The sequence below is a fragment of the Ambystoma mexicanum genome, chromosome 4p (genome assembly GCF_040938575.1).
Source record: "Ambystoma mexicanum isolate Mex_15411 chromosome 4p, UKY_AmexF1_1, whole genome shotgun sequence".
Classification (NCBI taxonomy): Eukaryota; Metazoa; Chordata; class Amphibia; order Caudata; family Ambystomatidae; genus Ambystoma; species Ambystoma mexicanum.
The window spans coordinates 1,234,332,097-1,234,351,924 of NC_090927.1; the positions used below are offsets into that span (position 1 = coordinate 1,234,332,097).

Below are 19,828 nucleotides of genomic sequence, written 5' to 3' on the forward strand. Positions count from 1 at the left end.
GATTTTGTTGGGACTCTCCACATTCCCAGCATGGCAAAATTGCTGGGTGAGCCAAGGTGCAAAGAGGATCTTTCTTCAGGATATCAGCAGCCCCGGCCGAGCAGCAGAAACTCACGTCTGCATATGCCGGCTGCTCAACAGCTGCCCCCCCAACCCCCGCCCAGCCCAAATCAATGTTCATTAAAAGGAAGTATGTTCTAAAGTGCATATTACAAGGTTGGTGCTATGTAACATGTTGACACCCAAATTGTACAACATATCTTGCACTATTTATTGCAGATTTGGTTAATAACTCAATTTGAATGTTCCCATAAAAGATTTTGCAAAAAAAGTTTTGCATTTGTAAATTACTATTTAAACTAAAACTTGACAAAGATCAGCTAAGAATAACCGGAAAACTCAAACTCTATACTTAATCAAATGTTAGTAGTTCCATGTCAAAATGGCAGCAAATGAATACCATTGGTTAAAAAAGCATTTTTTTTCAAATTAGTTTGTACCTTCCTTATCTCCCACTACTAACTAAATGCCTGCCTTACAGGCACCCTTGTAGACAAATGCAATCAGCAGCGTGTTTACCAGCTGCATTAAACTACTGGCAAAGGGACCTAAAATAATAATTTGTATACTATATCCCTTGCCTCAAATAATTTCTTTTCATTATGAACTTCAGATCTCAAAACCGTAAACAAAACCACCCTCCAAGTTTACTTTTCAAATTTGCACATGTACGAGCTGCAAAACAGAAGATGAATGTGCTTTGTTTTCGATCACCTTCTCCATTTCACAGCTATGTCAAACATATCTCTCCACTGCATAGGTCTCGTCTTCCCATTCATCCGAACCTTAGAATTCATCCATGTTCGCTGCATGGCTTGCATTATTTCCAACGTTGCAAGCCCCATCGCTGAAAAATAAAAAACTCTTTCAGTCCATAAGAAGGAAACGCCTCAAATATACGTGCAGTGTTCAAAAAGTTAGATCTATACTTTCAAGTTTACTTCTAAAAATGATCCAAAAAATGCAGTTAATCTATGAACATAAACACACAAAGTGTTTGATTAAAAAGCTGCAGTGTGGTTAGAAATCTAGGATTTCGTATTAAACAAATGTTATGGATTTTATTTTGTTTAAATCATTTTTTTATTTACATTTTAATTTTGCTGCAAATATTCCTAATTCTCTGTTGGATGCCTATGCCATAGCCAATTTGTAGTTCTCAGCAGTTAAAGCTTAATCTGTGTACAATCTTCATTTCATAATGTCAGCTATAATAAACCTCTGGGGCGAAGTGTAAACAATTTAAGAAATCTGTTTGCTAATGATTTGTAAAGCAAGCCACACCAGTAAAATGGCTGAACTCACTTAAACAGATGAATTCCAAGACTACTGTTGTGATAATTCCACTCAACAGCAGTAGCCACTTCTGTCGGTGTAGTAAGAAGGTTTTCATGTTTTCATCCTTTGCACTAATTAATTCAAAATTGAGAAATTGTTTGAGACCTGAAAAAAGAAGCAACCCTTGTTTTTATCTGGATTATGAACTAATTTAAATGATGCCAGGCTTCCTGGAGTGTCCACTAACTTCACATGAAGGTGGCGATGACTGAGTTGGCAACACAAGCAAATGTACATTTCTCATGTTGGCACAGCTGACAGTTCCACTTAAATATTTAAACTATTTTCATATAAAAAAAATAAACCAAAACAAACCCGATTTTTTAAAAAGTAGCGTTAAATTTACTTGTATGCTTTTTCTTGTCAAAATGTCTGCACTAGCAAGGAGTATTCCAAGCCAAACCCAAGGTGTAGATTAAAGTCTGAATTTAGGCCTCATTCAGAAACCAGTGCTACCTAGTTTTGTCCATTGCTGTTGCACTGGTAGTCTAAGGTTGGCAGCGCCATGACCATATAGGGTCGTTTCTGTTTCATGTACACAAACACCGCCGTGTAATAAAAGATAATAAAAATAAGGAACCATATATAACTGCAGGACTCTGCAATGGATTGTACATTGGCGGTTGCCAGTAGGTGCATTCCAGAGTCAGCAAAAAGTGCCCTCCCAGGGTTAGAAAAGGGCTGCCACCATGCGTTGTTCCCCTCAAAACCCTTATTCGATTAGTCTTGCATGCGGAAGAACTAGGTTTTACTCCAACATCCAGGCACTTAACGTATCTCCGGGAGCACATGACGTGTCTGACTGTCTGAAAAGTCCATAGATTACGACTTATATAGTAAACCGGTTGGGGGTGGGAGGGGGGGGGGGGGTAAAGGGACCCCATGCCAGAGTAGGATTTTAGGCCTCAAACAGAGAACGTTTCTTTCCAAATGGAAAAACTCACTTTTACAACAGCGACAAATATAACAAGTAGTTCAATAAGGGGAAGGGAAAATCCAGGCAAGTGCTGAAAAGGTGTTAGCGCCTAATTTAAATAATCTTTTTTCTACTGCAGTGAAAGCCAGTGGGCTATTATTGCACTGAGTATGTAGCATGGGGAAGGGCCACAGCCAGGACAAACGTGCTTAGTCTCTTGCGTCTGCATTAAGAATATGATGACATCATAATTATAGCTGCAATGCACTCATATTTTTTTAAACATCTTTTTATTTGTTTTAGAACAACAAAATTACATTTCCCAACTCCCCCCCCCCCCGAAGGCAGCTTTACTGTGTTCATAGTCCATTGCCCCATAGACCGATCGCCAAAGTTAGTGTTTTCGTGGCAAGGACATTGAGTCTCCCAACGTTCCCCCACCCCCCCGCCCCCCCCTGGTGGCAGCTTAGCCTGGTCCTTGATCCATTACGTACATGAACCAATCGCCGGTGATTACTGCAGATCCAGTAGTCGCAAGCGCTGAGGGCGCCACCCAACTCGAAAGTCATACTTAAGGAATGCCAGAGTTTCTTCCCAGTCCCTTGCGAATGATTGCACATTGTTATTCATAGCGTACGTTGCCCACTTGTCCCAAAGTTTCCGCAGTAAGTCCTGCAAGAGGGGAACCTCCATACTCCTCCATTTCTGCGCTATTACTGTCATAGCTGCGATTGGGAGGATCGCCCTCGCTTTCACCCGGGACCTGGGCTCCACCGAGGCAGTGCCATCAACAACTGTCTACTAACTTGTGCCTTCTTCCCTTCCCACAGAAAATCTCTGGTCAGGGATCCCAGTTCCTTGAAGAAGCCCGCCCGAACTGCTTGGGTTATTGTTTGAACGAGATACAGCAAGCGCAGCAGGTCACCATTTTAACCGCTGCCATCCTGCCCAGCCAGAAACGCGGAGGCCCCTCCACCTACGGTAATCACCCTTGATGTCTTTTAGCAACAGTGGGTAGTTGGCTGAGTACTAACCTGCCAGGGACGGCGTAATTTTCACTCCTAAATACCTGATGCCACCCGAACTCCATATGAATAGGGTAGCCGCCCTCAATGCCTCCTGACTCCCCGATTGTAAGGTCCGATGTTCCCACGTTTATCTTCAAGCCGGAAGTTACCCCAAAGTCCTACAGCAGAGGTCAGCTTGCCTGTATGGACTCCCTCGGAGCCGTCACTGTGAGCAGCATATCGTCAGCGAATGCCGCCACCCTGTGCTCCACACCCCCAAATGGGATGTCCCGTATCCCCTCCGCCTCCCGAATTGCTTGCAAAAGAGGTTCCAGGTAAATTGCATAAAGCATCAGGGACAGGTGGCAGCCCTGTTTGGTGCCCCTACTCAATCCAATGGACCTAGACATTGCCCCATTCATCGCTATCCTCATAGTTGGTGTCTGGTAGTTGGCCTGAACCAAACGCAAAAATTCCCTGCCGATGCACATCTTCTGCATAGTCCTAAACAGGAAGGACCACTCCACACGGTCAAACGATTTTTCTGCGTCCAAAGATAGGAGGACCGCGGGAGTGTCCATCCTATGAAACTTTTCCACCAAGTGGGCCACCCTCCTGATGTTGTCCGCCGTCTGTCGGCCTCTTATAAAACCTGCTCGATCCGGGTGAATCAGATCCGGGAGAAAGCCCTCTAACCTATTAGCCAAGATCTTCTTAAATATCTTTGCATCTATATTAATCAATGCAATGGGTCTATAGGACGTCCTCTCTTCAGGATTATTATTCGGTTTCAGAATAAGGGTCAGCCTGGCCTCCTCCATGGACAGGGTTATTTTCCCTGTTAACCTAAAAGTATTGAAGAGGTGCATCAGGTGCGGTATTAGCTCAGTCGCAAAGGCTTTATAGAACGCCACAGTATAACGGTGCGGGCCTGGTGCTTTGTTCGGTGGTAAACTACAAATCACCCTCCTCACTTCCTCTTCTGTGATCTCCCTATCAAGTGATTCCAGTGCCTCCTTTCCGACCTTTCCCAGCTTCACTCTTTCTAAAAACTCTGTGTGCTAGCCCGCGGTTCCTGCGACTCGTAGAGAGATTTGTAAAACTCTACTAACGCTTCCTGTATGTCCCCTATCTGTGTAACCCGTTCCCCTGAGCCTATTTTTAGGGCTGTGATAGAGTTCCTAGATTGGGCTCCCCTCAATAGGCGCGCAAGTAGTGCATCTGCCTTTTTTGCTTTGGCATAGTATTTTTGGCGAACGCTAAGCAGCACCCCTTCCGCCTTTTAAGTTCGCAGGACCTCTAGCTGCCCCAATGCCCTATGGTATTTCTTCATGGACGCCCTAATCGGGGTTGTCCCCGCTTCCTATCTCGCTCTCTCAACTTCCTCCTCCAACTGCGTTTCCAGCACTTTCAGTTGCTTTCCCCTCTGCGCTGCTACTGCTATTAATTCCCCCCCCTCAGCGTTACTTTGAAAGCATCCCACCTAGTCTCATCCCTTGTGTCCCCCCTTTTATTGAGCACAAAGAAATCCTTGATCTTTTCTTCTATGTCTTGGCGGATGATTGGGTCTCTAATTAGGTGCTTTGGATACTTCCAAGTCCACATCCCTCTTTCCCGATGACCTTGGGGCATCCTCATGGAGACCACTTTATGGTCCGCTATACCAATGGGGCCTGTCACTACCTCCCGGATCCGGCCCACCAGGATCGATGTGACCCAAATATAGCCGATCCTAGATTGAGACCCATGGACCCCGGATAGGAAAGTGTACCCTTCGTCTCCTTTCAGTTCCCGCCACACGTCCCTCAGCCCTGCACTCCCTATTTTTTCTTTAAGGTCTGCTGATATCACCGCCCCCATCCTCTTGTGAGGTCCCCCGACCTGTCCCTTCCCCTCTCCCACGTGATATTGAGGTCACCCAGCAAAATTATTTGCCCCCAGGCCTTGTCTTCCAAAATCCTCAGAACCCGCCCCAGGAACTGCTCCTGGCCTGAATTTGGGGCATACACCACCGCCAGGGTATATGGGCTGTCTTGGTGCGTCCCCTTGACTATGATGCATCTACCTTCCTTATCCCTTATAGTTTCCGTGACTCTGAAATCTACTGTATTTTTGATAGCTAGAGCTACTCTCCCCGATTTACTCCTCCCTGATGCGTGTAGGATCTGGCCAAACCCCCGTAGCTTTAGGTGTCCCTGGTCTTTTTACTTGAGATGCGTTTCCTGTAGTCCCAAAATATCTAGACCCTCTTACCTCGTGAATTGCTCTATTCTTTTCCACTTAACGGGGGTGTTCAGTCCCCCACATTATGTGTTAACCACTTGAATGCGGATTAACCTGTCTGTGTTTCCAAATTGCCTTCCCCCCCCCCTCCTTCCACCCGTAACAATACTCATTGAGTGAAGAGCTTTGAATGCCTCCCCTTGAATCCTCCTGTCCTCCCTCCAGTTGGGGTAGATCTCTGCTTCCCATGGCCATGCCCTTGTACATAGCTTCTGCTGCACTCTCCGCCCCCCTCCCTCCCCTTCCCTCCCATCGCCCCCCCGTGAATGAACTTGCATACCCTTACGCATCCCCTTCTCCCCAACCCCTCCCCCCGTCTAGAAGGGTGTGCCCTTCCCGCCACCCTCTCCCCCAACTCCACAGGCATACCCACCCTTTCTGATTCGTAGATGGTTACTACCCCCCCGCCAGTGATACCCCTTAATGGCCCACCACCCTTGTATCGCTTTTGGCTCAGATTCCCTCCTGTGCATCCCCTTCCATTACCCCACAGTGATTATTATCCCTTTCCTTGGATGGTTTACCACTCAGCCTCGCTCCCCGCCTCTTTTCTCCCACTTTTGTCCAGGCCCAAGGCTTTGGTCCCGGCCCACCGGTCACGGGCTGTTTCCCAGCCCCAGAGGGGAAATCATCCAAGTCCAAGTGGAGAGCGGCCGCTCCTTCCTGCAGCATAGTTATCCGCTTTTGCGTTCCCCCCCCACTCGAACACCAATCCGAAAGGGAAGGTCCATTTGTATCTGATCCCCCCTGGCATTGAGCGCCTTAAGAACCGGGCCCATTTGATGTCTCTTTATCAGAGTGCTACTCGCCAAGTCCTGAAACAGTATGATGTGTTGCTCGTTGTACATTATTGGTTCTTCCTTTCTTGCCTCTTGGAGGACTGCTTCCTTTTGGGAATACCTGATGAATGGCGCAAGGACATATCTAGGCCTCGACATAGCACCTCTGCCCCCCCTGTGTATACGTTCTAGCTCCACTTTATCCGAGGGGGAACACCCCCAGAATCTTGGCGTAGATATCTTGGACCACTCCTTTTAGGTCCTTGTCCTGGACAGTTTCCGGCAACATTTTAATCCTTATATTGATCCTTCGAGACCTGTTTTCCATGTCCTCCATCTGGATCTCTAGGTTTTGCGTGGCTACATCGATCCTTTCAATTGCCTCACTGTTGGCCGTCACTACTTTGTCCATTTCCTGCAAGCCTCTCTCCAAAAGGTCTGTTCGCTCCCCCTGCTGACGCAATTCCTGCTTGATTTCCCAAAGGGCCGAGTTGAGGTCTGCTCGCAGGAGCTGAAATTGTTCCTGGAATGTTTGTTAAACTGGGTTGCAGTGTAAGCATCTCTCCCCAAAAGTCCTGCCTCGAGATCATGGCTGAGTTCCCCCCTTCAAGTGGTGTATCAGCGTCTTCTGAGCATTCTCTCGCGTTCCTGACCGTCTCCCTCAACTCCTGCATCGGCCACATAGTGGTGAGAGTACCTGGGGCGTCTCCAGGGGTTTGCGGCACTCTCCCTCCCTTCCCTTTGTTTTTCGCGGCCATCTCAGCGTGGGTCCGCTCGCTTGATATTAGTCCCTAGGCACTGCAGTCCCTCTCCTCAAGGCCCGAGGCGGCCACTCCTGGAACCTTTGAGAGTCTGGTCCCCTTCTGCTTCACTTCCTGCGCTTCCTTTCCCAAAGGTCTCACTCCAGTGTCTCCCACTTCTTCCTCACTGTCGTGCGGTCCACCAGGCAGTCCCGCTGGATAGCAGGTGTAGCCTGTCCCTGCTCCTCTTGAGAAAACACTCTTGTTGGGTAGCCGGAGCTCGCCTGTGTCACGCCCCTCTTGCCGGCAAACCACTCGAGGCCCCGGTGGTCCAGAAGGCCTATCCCTGTGACAGCCGAAACTGAGCAGTGCTCTGGCCCCCTCCTTACGCAAGTTTGCTTTGCGGGCCTCTCCCCCACCTCTGGGCCCAGTGCTAGACCCCGCTCCATACCTTCAGGCTGCTGTGTGTCTCCGTGTCTCCCACACCGGGGAGTGAATTTCCTCTGCCTCCGCTGCCAGCCTCGTCCCGCGAACTGCAGGGGGGCTGGCCTCCACCCCTCTCCAACTTGACAGCCAGCTCCAAAGCTGGCCCCTCCGACTTTCGGCCCAGCTGGTGCCTTCCTCCAGCTATCTCCGGAGGGACACCCCCTCCTCCAACAACAGGCTCCTCTCGGAGGGGGTGCAAGAACTCGGCGCCATGGCCGCCCGTCTTGGGGCCAGCCACACTCCACACCAGCCTTCCTTCGGGTGCTCTCCTCCTCACCGTGGCTCCACAGTGCATCATTTAGGCGGTCGCCACACGTCCCCCTTCGGCCCGGTGCCGTACCGCCGTGGCTCCTCCTCCGCCCGGGCAGATCGTGGGCCCGCTCACCAGGGCCGCGGCCGCCCCCTCGCTCTCGGATCCCAGCCCTCACCAACACCAAGGGCGCTGCAGCCGAATCACCCCGCCAAGGCAGCCACGGGGCAGAACAGCCACCACACACTCCCCACTAGTCCGGCGCAGAGTCGCCCCCTCCGCGGCCCCTCCTCCTCTTGCTCCGATGGGCCGCAGATCTTCCAGCGGGGGCCACGACAGCCTCTCGCGCCCTCTGGCTCCGGCCCGCTCCTCCACCAGGGCGGCCACACCGACCGCAAGCAGCGAACCTCCACTCAGTTCTTTGCCTCGCTGGGTGCACTACTGCACCACTGCTACTCTACAACTCCTGCCGATGCACATGCAAGCCTAGGTATCGGGTGGTGGGCAAATCCCAAGTCCGGGGCGCAGGTGCTCCGTCGGCAGGTTTATCCCCGGCAGGCGGCCATCATGGAATGCACTCATTTTAAAATACCCACCGTTATGTAATGTTTCGAGTAATAGTGGCTGTGGTGCTGGAATGCGGCCCTCTCCCCAACCCAACTAAAATAAGAGCAGTTTTGACTGGAATTGGCCAACTACAAGCGTAGTAGGTAGGAGTTGCTCCCTCATCTATGCTACCAGCGGAGAATGGTGTATCATTCAATGTTCACCAGCAAACATTCTGAATGCATAGAATGGGATATGTTTGGATATTACTCTGTACATTAATTTATTCCTGAGGAAAAGTTTTTCATTTTTACTCATTATGCTTGCTGGGCAGGATGGTCTAATTTGGGGAATGGGGGAACAGTGGGTCTCCTATTAACAGGCTGTTTCTCCCCCACAGCTCTCCTTACTGTCTGTTCAAGTAGCTGTATCTTCTCCTTCAGACTCTCCCTCCTTTTTTCTTGATTCTTCCTTTCCAGGGTTCTTTAAGTCTTGTCGCCAATTGTTATAAAGTCTTATTGGTGGTTAATAAAGCTGGCACTCAACACACAGACCTTCTGTGGAGTTGGTAGTAGTTCCAGGTAGCTTTATTTAACAGATGTACAGTATATACACCAATCCAGTTACTCTTCAGCTATATACAAGACATGAAGTACAGGACAGGGACAAGGCGGGGTAATGGACCCACATACAGAGGAGGAAACCCACCGGCCATCCATCTATTCCAGCTCTTGCCCCCAAATGACACTCTCAGAACATTCCCTCACAGATCCACACAACATTCTCCTGAGCTGCATTCATGCATCAATATTCTCATAGCAAGCACTCCAGGCCAGTGACATGACAAGACTACATTGCAACACACATTTATATTTGTTAGAGTGCATAATTAAGTCCCTCCTGAAATCAAGAAATGCTGTCTTGTCATTGCAGAACAATACTTTGGAAAATAGTTCTAAATGGATTGCTTGAAGGGAGATCTTGTGAAAGCTACTTTAATGACGAGCGTGCAAACCGTTCATCTGTGTAGAAGTCTACTTTGTGGAGTACCAACTCAATAGTATTTTGGGAACAGGTATCCATCTTATGCCCAAAGTCCTTGCTAATAGGGTACTGAAACACACCACCTTGTCCTTAAACTAACACCTTTCGAACCACTGACTAAGGTACTGAAGATTAACTGCAAAGGCCTTAACACTGTTTCATTGACTATCTGCTAAGATCCTTAGCCGGTGGACTGTGATAACCTCCTCTTGGTACAATACCAAGTCAGCTCACTTTGGGAGTACCTACAACTGAACCTGCACTGCCATAATGATACGCAGTCACGGGTTGGACTAGACAAACGTTAGAGAATTTGTATTGATCAGAGTGTATCGAAGGTACCTTTAACTGCTATTAAATAAGTAGAATTCATGAGATATTTCTGTACTTTGCATCTCAAATCTATGTAGAATGTTTGCAGATTTCCAATTTCGATGTCTTCATGATATTCATAGTTCGGCTCAAGTATACTTATGTGATAATTTTCAATAAATAAACGTTTTACTGATAAGTCCGATAGCAATGTTTGGGTCTGCTTGACATACATTGTTGGTGCCCTTGTATTTCTCCTCGCTTTTTTGTATCCTGATATCTTTCTTTTTTGTTGCACTTAACCTTAAGAACACATTTTTAAAATGTGTTGCCTTGGTAGCTCATAAGGCAATCTGGGAAGGGTCTTTCCAAAAGGGCAACATGTTGTCCCTGGGTTAGCTTCTTCACCCAGATAACAGGTTGGTGGCATCTATATACTGGTTCTTTTACCACAATGGTGGTCAATTGCTGCCTCAGATAAACCAAAATGGCTAGAGTTTTCAAACCCCAGTGACCGGCCCATTTTGTTTGTGGTTCTTTTTCATGTTTCAAGGGAGTAACAGCCATTTTGACCGATTTATGTGAGTGAGCTGTGGCTCACAGCTAATATATTTCCCTTTGTTTGGGCTGGATGAGGGCCATGCACCTCCATTCACATCCCTTTCTGGGAGCCCACAGAATACTAAGATTGGCTTTTCCTGATTTGAAGGCTGGCAAATGTTGAAAGGTTCAAGATATGTGTGATTGGAGCAGGCCTAAAAATGTGCACTCATCCCTAGCTCAAAGATAGTGACAATTAACCCATGCTGAGTAGAATATGGTGTGCTGTATGTAGATAACTGAGGCGAGGTGGCAAGTAACTGGCCAATAGCTTGAAACTCCAACTACACCCTGATAAAATAAGTAAAAGGTACACACTCACATAACTGGTCACACACTGAAATCTCATGGCTATGCTCTCTACATCAAACAAACCCTAGCGCACCTGTTAGTATAGTAGATGACACCGGGAACTATTTATCATGTATATAAAAATCTCAAGGAAAGCAGGGTCACTTTTGTTCTATGATATCAATTATGTTTCAGTCTGAATTGTCATGCAAAGCCAATTCTTAATCGGATACAGAATGCTTGAGAATCTAAAAAACGACTGGGAATTAAGTGATCTAAATTAAAGTCTGTAGCAGCTATTGAAATTCTATACTTTCTATCTCGAATGTCATACAATGCAGGATATCCACATGTTTGAATTATATCAATTTTTTCAACAAGAGTTAAATAAAATGAAGGTGTCCGATTCTGCACTCTTCTGCATTATGTTCTGACACACTGGTGCAAAAATGCTCCCCTAACCATTAAAAAAAGATGATCTACAAGAGCAACAAAAATGTAACCTCGCGGCACATGGTATGGTCTTGTGCTCAACTATTGTGGGGTCCCTTTGGAAACAAAATAAGATATCCCTTTCGATGGAAACCACTTACCTCGATGGCATTCTGGCTCTTTAGGGAGAGGAGAACATTATTGAACATGATCTTACTAGAAAGAAAAGTAATTCACACTATGCTAGGGGATGCCAGAAAGACCATGGTTTTAACATAGAAAGCAGAATCTCCAGGGTTGGGCTGGCCTATCGGTCATCCGGCTCGTGGCCGAACGAGTGAGCGCTTGGGGGATGGTTTTAGAACAGCCACCCATGGCTGGTTTTATGTGCAATATTGATTTTTGTAACTAATGTTACTTTAACTAACGTTACTTTAGCGGATTGGGGATGGCTGCAAGCAGCAGCATTCATCAAAGCAAGGTAACACACACACACACACACACACACGTTACCTTGCTTTAATGAATTATCCTGCAAGCCGGCCCGGGAGACGAGAAGGGCAGTGCTCGCTGGCCTGCCTCTCAGTGCCTGGCCATGGCACCCAACGGTGTGGCGCCAGTCAGGTCACTCCCCTAATTGTTTTGTGTAACACTAACACCCTCGGCTCACCTCGCACACTGCACTGTGTGCAGACTGCAGTCACAGTCCATTTGTAAGTTGCTTTCAGATTTGCAGGTGCCAACAACAAATTGTTGTTGCACTTGCAAAGTTGAAAGCAGCTTTGTTGTCTGTGTGCCCTGGGGCCAGGGAAATTGCCAGGCAGCACTGACAGCAAAGCGAGCCAATTAGAATCTGTGCGCCTGGTCCTGGAGCAGCAGGAGAGAGAGGACATTAACATCAGTGGGGGCGGATGGGTCATTATTAGCTGGGCCTGGCCCGGCATTTTCATTTGGGCTCACGCCCGCACACACAGAGGCAGCAGCAGGCCAGCACTGCAGTCACTTCTTTAGCGTCTGGCCCACCCGCCACCTGTGTACGTCACTAGTTCGCCCTCACCCCTCAGACATAGGTTCAGCCTCTGTCAGCAGGCAGCCTCTAGCCGGGTGGAGACTGTGAGAGAGAACGTTGCAGCCGTCGCCCACGAACAGCAGTGACACCACTTGATTTAAGCGGCTTGCTTCACTTGCCTTGGGGCTTGCTTGGGTCAGCCAGGTCAGGCGCTGTCACTGTCTGGGACCCGTGGCAGAGTACTCCTGGGCCAGTGGCAATGGGCCCACCAGCAGCAAAAAACAGAGCTGCACATGCAAGTACCACCAAACCTCAATGCATCTGCTTAGGGGGCCAGCGCAGAGGATGGTATTAGAGGAGTGGGCCTGGTCTGTGTTGGGGCTGCCAGTCATCATGCATCTTCGTTAGGGCAGGTACAGAAAACAGTAATGTCACTGAACAGTTTAAATCTGCTGCTGTTTGGGGCTATCAAAACACAGCTATAGACTTTCATTCAATTTAAAAACATCAGTGCATCCTAGGAGTTGAAGTCTCGTTTTGTGTGGCAGTAGTATTAATTTGACAAATGTGACTACGATTACTAGCATTTAAAAAAAAAAAAGTACAAGTCACGTTATTCAGAAAGGTCAGGTGAATTGAGCATTTCTGGGGAGCGGTTTGCCAGTGGCAACATTGTGCTGGTAAGCCCCCTTGCCTATATATTAATGTCATTGTGATAAATATGATCGTATGATCTGCTTGCAGCACCCACGCGTGAGCTTCCACCACATTTCTCTATGCTGTGCCCAAAAAGCGGCCCTTCACAATGTCACATTTTTAAAAAGAAAAAAAGTAATCCTATCCATGTTTAAGTGATAGAAATGTTATTGGGAAAGCAATGGCTTGAATCACTGGTATCCAGTTTTTCATTTTAAAAAATACCATAGAGGATCCAAAATGATTCTCATGTAATTCAAATATCACTGTCCTTGTTACAAACCGGTGCAGGTGGAGGTTCTCTTTTCTACACATTTCAAATGCACCACTGAATTAGAAAGGTCATTAGTATTGCATAGATGACCACCCTTCGATAGCACAGGTTTGCACAACTGTGATCAGGAGAGGAACATTGGTATCTGGATGCACCCAGATGCCCTTTGTGAGGAGGACACAGCTTTGTTTAATGCGCCAAAGGGGCATTCCATCAATGGTGGGATGAGGTAAAGGCACATCCCATCAATGGTGGAGCATGTATTTGGCTGAATCTGACCCAGTGTGTGCATCATTCACACCGTTTATTCTGCACAGCAAGTTGGTGCATATGCTCAAGGTTTACTATCTGTAACCTTAATCCATGACATGTGTGACACCATCATAGCGTTTGTTATGATATGCTTGTGCCACTGTTAGCACGTGTGCAAACACTGAACTTGGCCAATTGCATTAACGCTAGTGCCTATTCACTTGTGCTGCGTGCTGCCTTAATACTGCCTGGCTTGTCCGAACATCTTCAAGTGCTGAGGTTAAAAAGGGTCATGTTGCAGGCACAGTTTTTGTTCAAAATGAAGCCCTTTGGTCTTTCCCCGTAAATGTCCACAGCCACACACATTTAAAAAAAATATCATTGTTGTCCGATTAGACAGAATCCTTATTTATCGCCTGTTTTTTAACCACTGTGCACTCGTGTGGCGCTATGAAACATTACTGTTTTGCAATTGCAATATTTTCCCTGTGTTGAAGCACATGAAGGTGCTCACTCCCCAAAATAAAATAATAAACAAATGATAAGGACACACCCCAGTAGGGAATGAGACCAAGAGATTTTCCCCGTAAATGTCCACAGCCACACACATTTAAAAAAAATATCATTGTTGTCCGATTAGACAGAATCCTTATTTATCGCCTGTTTTTTAACCACTGTGCACTCATGTGGCGCTATGAAACATTACTGTTTTGCAATTGCAATATTTTCCCTGTGTTGAAGCACATGAAGGTGCTCACTTCCCAAAATAAAATAATAAACAAATGATAAGGACACACCCCAGTAGGGAATGAGACCAAGAGATTGGTTGTAAGTGAAATAAAGGCTTTATGAAGTTCACCATCCAGAAAACTCTGCTACCTCAAGAGCGCTCTGGCAAACATTACAAGAATCATACATTATATGGTCTGAAAGCGTCACTGCTGACGTTTCCCTATAGGGGCACAAGATTACATCAGGATTGGTTGAGAATACAATTACATTATGGTAACATAAGGGCCGGCTCCACGTGATAGGCTGGTTCAGATCTGCTGCTTTGCGTGCCACGTGGGTCGGCCAGGCTCACATGGGCGGTGTGAAGGTCCGGTCGTCTCCGCAAGACTACATAAAAAGTTTTGACACACAATGAATAATGCAGGCCATGAGGCAAAATCTAGAATGTGGGTTACCTATAAATTGCAAACACATATAAACACACTTCTGCTTTGGGTCTTTGTAGAGGTGACAGGGTGGGGTCTTGCCCCCCCCCAGGTGCGTTATCTGAGGGTTTGGTCGGAGATTTACTGTCAAGGTGCCACAGAGCTCAGATGGGCTGATTGCTATGTGTTAGTTTTTAGTGTAATATATAATGACATGAGACAAGTTATATGGTGACACTTAGGAGTGGTCAGTGGGAAAGGGTCACACTTCTGCTACATCAGAAGAGAGAATGGAGGGGCACAGGGTTGTGCAGGCAATAACTTTACCACAGGTGGGGATGACTAGGGTAAGAGCAGGTTTGTGGAGATGGATGAGCTACAGATAAGGATTCGGCCCAGTCACACACAGGGCAATGAGCTCAGAGAAAGTATAAAAGAATACACTGTTTGCTTGCAACAATTCACGCCAGAACATCCATGAAAAATGAGCTTGGGCCGCTCAGGAATGGGAGGAGGTGAGGGGGCTGTCAGTTTCACTGTGCGCGGCGCTGCTGAGGGGAGAGGAGGCTTCACAATAACTTGAATGCGGCCTAGTCCAAAAATGGAGTCTGAGGTGTTCAAGATGTCATCCAAATGTAACTTGCAGTAGCCCCTCTTCCATTGGTGCCAAGGATCGTTTCCACTGGGGCCAAGGGCGGGCAAGGAAGGCGTCCCCCCACTATTGCAAGGGCAGATCTGTGTCGTATTGAATGTACGGGAGCAAAACGACCCCTCCTTCCTTACATTCCCTCCTTTCGTTACATTTAAGTAACAAACTATTCATTATTACTATTATTAACATTCCTGTAGTGCTTCGCCTCCAATACCGCCTCATCCCATGCTGGGGTTCCTTTTATGGGCATCCACGCCCTACAGACACCTTGTAAACTCTGATCCCTTCTAGCATACTCGTCAGGAGTGCATGTCATGTATATGCCCCCACCCCCATTCAGGTCCACCCACACCTTTTTGTACATTCCAGCTCCCAGGGTTCTTTAAAAATGGTATGATACAAACTGTCCACCCTGTCCCCTGGATTGCGATATACTGCTGTCATATGAAATTTGGGTTTCTTACTTTCCCAAGTTTGTATTTGTGCGTCTTTCATTGTTTGCACCTTTGTCGGGCTGCCCATGGTCACCATCATCATTGCAGTACTAGGTATTGATTTTGCACAGCATTGAACACCTAACTGGCGCACACAAACAATGAGTAACAGGAAGACTATAAGAGGGATGAGTATTTTCATAGCAGTTCCGAACCAGGTAGGGATCCAGTCGAAAATGGGGTCGAACCAGTCGGTTAATTGTATTCCCCCTTCTTTCTTCATTCTTTCCCCGAGGTTGTGGACTGCTGTTATCACATGTGAAAGGGTCCTGTTGTCGGCATCAGCAGAAGGCACGAATGTGCAACATGCACTCCCGATTTTTTGGCAAACATCGCCATCCATTCCTGTGAGGAGGTCCAGGACGTAGCGGTTCTGCATGGTCATTAACCGCAGGGCTCCAAGTTCCACTTTGATGACGTTGAACCCTTCTTCAGTGTCATTGGCCAACTGGATCAGCTCCCACCGGACGATCTGGAGCCACTTAGCGTTTGCTCGAGCCTGGATACTTGGTGCGAGTAACGCGAAAAATGTCTCTGCTGAGTTGAACAGTTGGTATTGGTCGGGTCTGTTCCAAGAGTTCTGAGGATTCTTTGGAGAGGTAACTTGATGCTCTCTGTTTGCAAGACACCCTTTCCATCAACTCATCTTCCAACAGGATGTCATATGTGGTGGGTTCTTCGGTTGTTAACTGGGGTGCCTGGGATGGTCTGGCGGGCACCCTCTCCCCCTGGACAAGGCTTTCCGGGATCACCATCAGGGCTGAATGCAACGTGGGCAGGGCACACGTGCCCCTCCCTGATGGCGGAAGGTGCAAGTACGCCCGTTTGCCGCATACCCAGTAAGTATCCATTAAGGCTGCTGTGCCTTTCTTCATGTCGTGGAGGATTAAGTGTTTTGTTGCAGTGTTTGCTCAACCCCATAGGTACCTTTCCTTCTGGGTGAAACCAAAGTTTGTTTTGTATTTATCGTTGGATCTTGATGGATTTTTCTAGAACTGTTACCCATGTCAATTTGATCAGGTTGGAGTGCATGTTTTTTCGACCCATTGAAATTTTTCGTCTGACGGTCATCGCAGTGCTTCTGCCTTGCACATTACCGTTTCATCTTGCCACCTGTTTTCTGTAAACATTGTCATTTTAAAAAAACAATCTTTTTATTATTTGAAGATAAACAGTACAACAGCAACCAACAAACAAAGCCCCCTACCCTTAGCCCTTCCCCCTCCCACCTCAGATCGCCAAGAGTCCCCCGGGGCCTTCCCGCTGACACCACAACCGCAAAAACATCTCATCCGTCAAGGTCCAACAATTTCAACCTTTGTGGGCACCATTGCTCTCGGAATTCTCCTTTTAGGAAAGTCAACGTTTCTCCCCACTCAGAAGCAAAGTGCTCCAGTTTACCGTTAACTGCATACGTGCCCCATTCCAAAGCCACGAATTCTCACATTTTCCGCATCCAGTCCTGCTCCGTCGGGACCTCGGGCCCTTTCCATCTTTGGGCGATGAGGGACATTGAAGCAAGTGTAAATATAACCTTTGCTTTATCTCGGCCCTTCCCCGTGTCCCCTTCCCTCACCCTTAGCCTCCCCATTAAGACTGCCCGGGGATCGCGCCCCTCTCCCTTTCCAAACGCCTGCTCCTGGGCCAACGCGATACTGCTCCAAAAAGGTCTAATTCTGGGGCAATCCCACCAGATATGAGCTGCGGTCCCTACCTCCCTGCACCCCCTCCAGCAGTCTTTGGACGTTGTGGGGAACATTGCATGCAGGCGAGCAGGGGTACAATGCCAACCGAAAATATATTTATACCAAGCTTCCTGTAACTGTGCTGCTCTTGCCCACTTCGGCAGGCCCCTCCACAGTTTCTATCACTCCTCCCTCTCTTTTCTCGACCCAAGAATCTGCTCCCATCTTGCCATATAAGCCCACTTAGCCTTGAGGTCTGCATCTCCCAGGAGTTTATAAAGATCTGAGATTAGTCCCCTAGAGCCCTCATGTGTTAAGAGGAACCACTTAAACTGAGTGGTGGTTCGCGTGGCCGCATTCCTCACCTCCTTGGTCATCACCCAGTGTCTGATCTGAAAGTACCTATGCCTTTCCCCTTCCCCCAGGTCGAACTCTGTCTTACATTCTGAGTACGATTTCACCGTCTGACCGCGGAACATATCCCTAATAACTCTGCATCCCCCTTCTTCCCACTTCCTGAATGCCCCTTTTTCCAGGCCTGGGGTGAAATCCCTGTTTCGAAAGATCGGAGTGAAGGGGGAAGGGAATGTTGTGATACCCAGCTTTCTTACTACCCCATCCCAAATGTCCACCAAACCCTTGGATATGGCACTAAGATATAGATGGGGTGGCCTAAGATGGCGGGGAAGCCAGAGGACCTCGCCCAGATGATGTCTGGCCACCGCCCTGTCCATTTGAACCCACTGTTTCATGTGCTCTTCCGAGAACCATTCTTTAATCACTTGCAGCTGTGCTGCCTCGTAGTATCGGCAGAAGTGTGGGAGCCCCAGGCCCCCATTCCCCCTCGCCGCCACCAACAGGCGTTTAGCCAACCAAGGTCTCTTGCCCTCCCATAAGAAGTCCTTCGCCACCTTGTCCAGATCCCTAAAAAAGCCTGCTGGAACTGGGAGCGGGATTGCCTGAAAAAGGTAAAGGAGCCTGGGGAGAATCACCATTTTAATTGCTGCCTCCCTCCCCAACCATGAGATTCTGAGGGCACTCCACCTGCGGAGGTCCTTTTTAATAGCATGCAATAAGGGGGAATAGTTAGCCCTGTACCATCCGCTCCAAGGCCGGAGTAATTTTTACCCCTAGGTATCTTATTCCACCGGGACTACACTTAAAGGGACTTCGCTCCCTGAGCTCCTGAGCCTCCCCATAAGCCAAGGACAGATTCATAAGATCGGACTTCTGCCAATTTATCTGCAGGCCAGACACCTCTGCAAATTTAGAAAGCAGGTCTATACTCCCCTTAATAGATCCCCTCGGATTGGTGAGCATGAGAAGTATATCGTTGGCAAAAGCCGCCACCTTGTGCTGACCCCCCCCAAACGGTATGCCACGGATGTGCTCCGCCTCCCGGATCCCCTGCAATAGGGGCTCTAAGTAAGTTGCATAAAGCAAGGGTGAATAGAGGGCACCCTTGCTTGGTCCCCCGCCTCAAGCTCAATAGATCTGACGCGGCCCCGTTAACCACTATGCGGGCAGATGAGGTTTGGTAGTTGGCTTGGACCATCCTAATGTAATCTGCACCCAGTCCCAACCTCTCCATAACCTGAAACAGAAACGACGACTCCACCCGGTCAAACGCCTTTTCCGCGTCCAAGGCTAGGAGCACCGCCGAAGTGGCCATTTTCCGTGGCTTTTCTACCAAGTGGGCAACCCACCTGGTCCGGATGCATCAGTACCAGAAGGTACCCCTGCAGCCGCTTAGTCAGTAATTTAGTATATCATTTCGCATCTATATTAATAAGCGCAATGGCCCGGTAGGAGGCACAATCCTCTGGATCCTTTCCCGGTTTTTGGATAAAGGTGATTTTAGCCTCCTCCATTGTCGAGGTAATTCTCCCCGAATCCCTGAAGGAGTTGAATAGCTTCCTGAGATGAGGGGTAAGAATCTGGGCAAACGTCCCATAGAATGATGCCGAGTAGCCATCTGACCGAGGCCCCTTATTGCGGGGCATCAACGCTATTGCGTTCCTCACTTCATCCTCTGAAGTCACGGCCCAGCTCCTCCCTTGTGTCCGAAGATAAACTGGGGAGAGACACGCCCCCAAGAAAATCCCTCTGGGGCTCAGGAGGGGGATGTTGAGAGGAATATAAGGAGCTGTAGAATCGCACTCAACAATCTTTTATATCCTCAGAGCACGCGAGTCTGATCCCCGTCTCATCCCGCAGTGCCGCAATCACATTCTGTTCTCTCGCTCCCCTCAGTGGGCGTGGTAGCAATGAGTCAGCTTTATTGGCCTTCGCGTAATACTTTTGCCTAACCATGAGCATAGCCTTCTCTGCTTTTTTAGTCCACAAAACCCCCAATTGGCCCTCAATCAGCCTGTATTCCCAGAGAGCCTTCCTGGTAGGAGCCTCCCCTAACCCCCTCCTAGCCATATCCACCTCCCGCTCCAGTTGCGCCTCTAGGAGCCGCAATCGTTTGTCCCTTTCCACCTTGAGTGCTATGAGCTCCGCCCCCAGTGTGGCCTTGAAGG

At 48.1% G+C, this 19,828-nt stretch overlaps 1 protein-coding gene across 5 annotated transcripts in view; it reads right to left on the reverse strand.

The window, feature by feature from the left end:
- The window catches only part of TTC13 (tetratricopeptide repeat domain 13), a 1,871,796-nt gene that overhangs the window by 642,457 nt on the left and 1,209,511 nt on the right, over nucleotides 1-19,828 (reverse strand). For all 5 annotated transcript variants that reach the window (XM_069606893.1, XM_069606895.1, XM_069606894.1 and 2 more), the window contains one exon: nucleotides 775-907. In XM_069606893.1, the coding sequence (XP_069462994.1) occupies nucleotides 775-907 (133 nt within the window). The remainder of the gene's footprint in view (nucleotides 1-774; nucleotides 908-19,828) is intronic.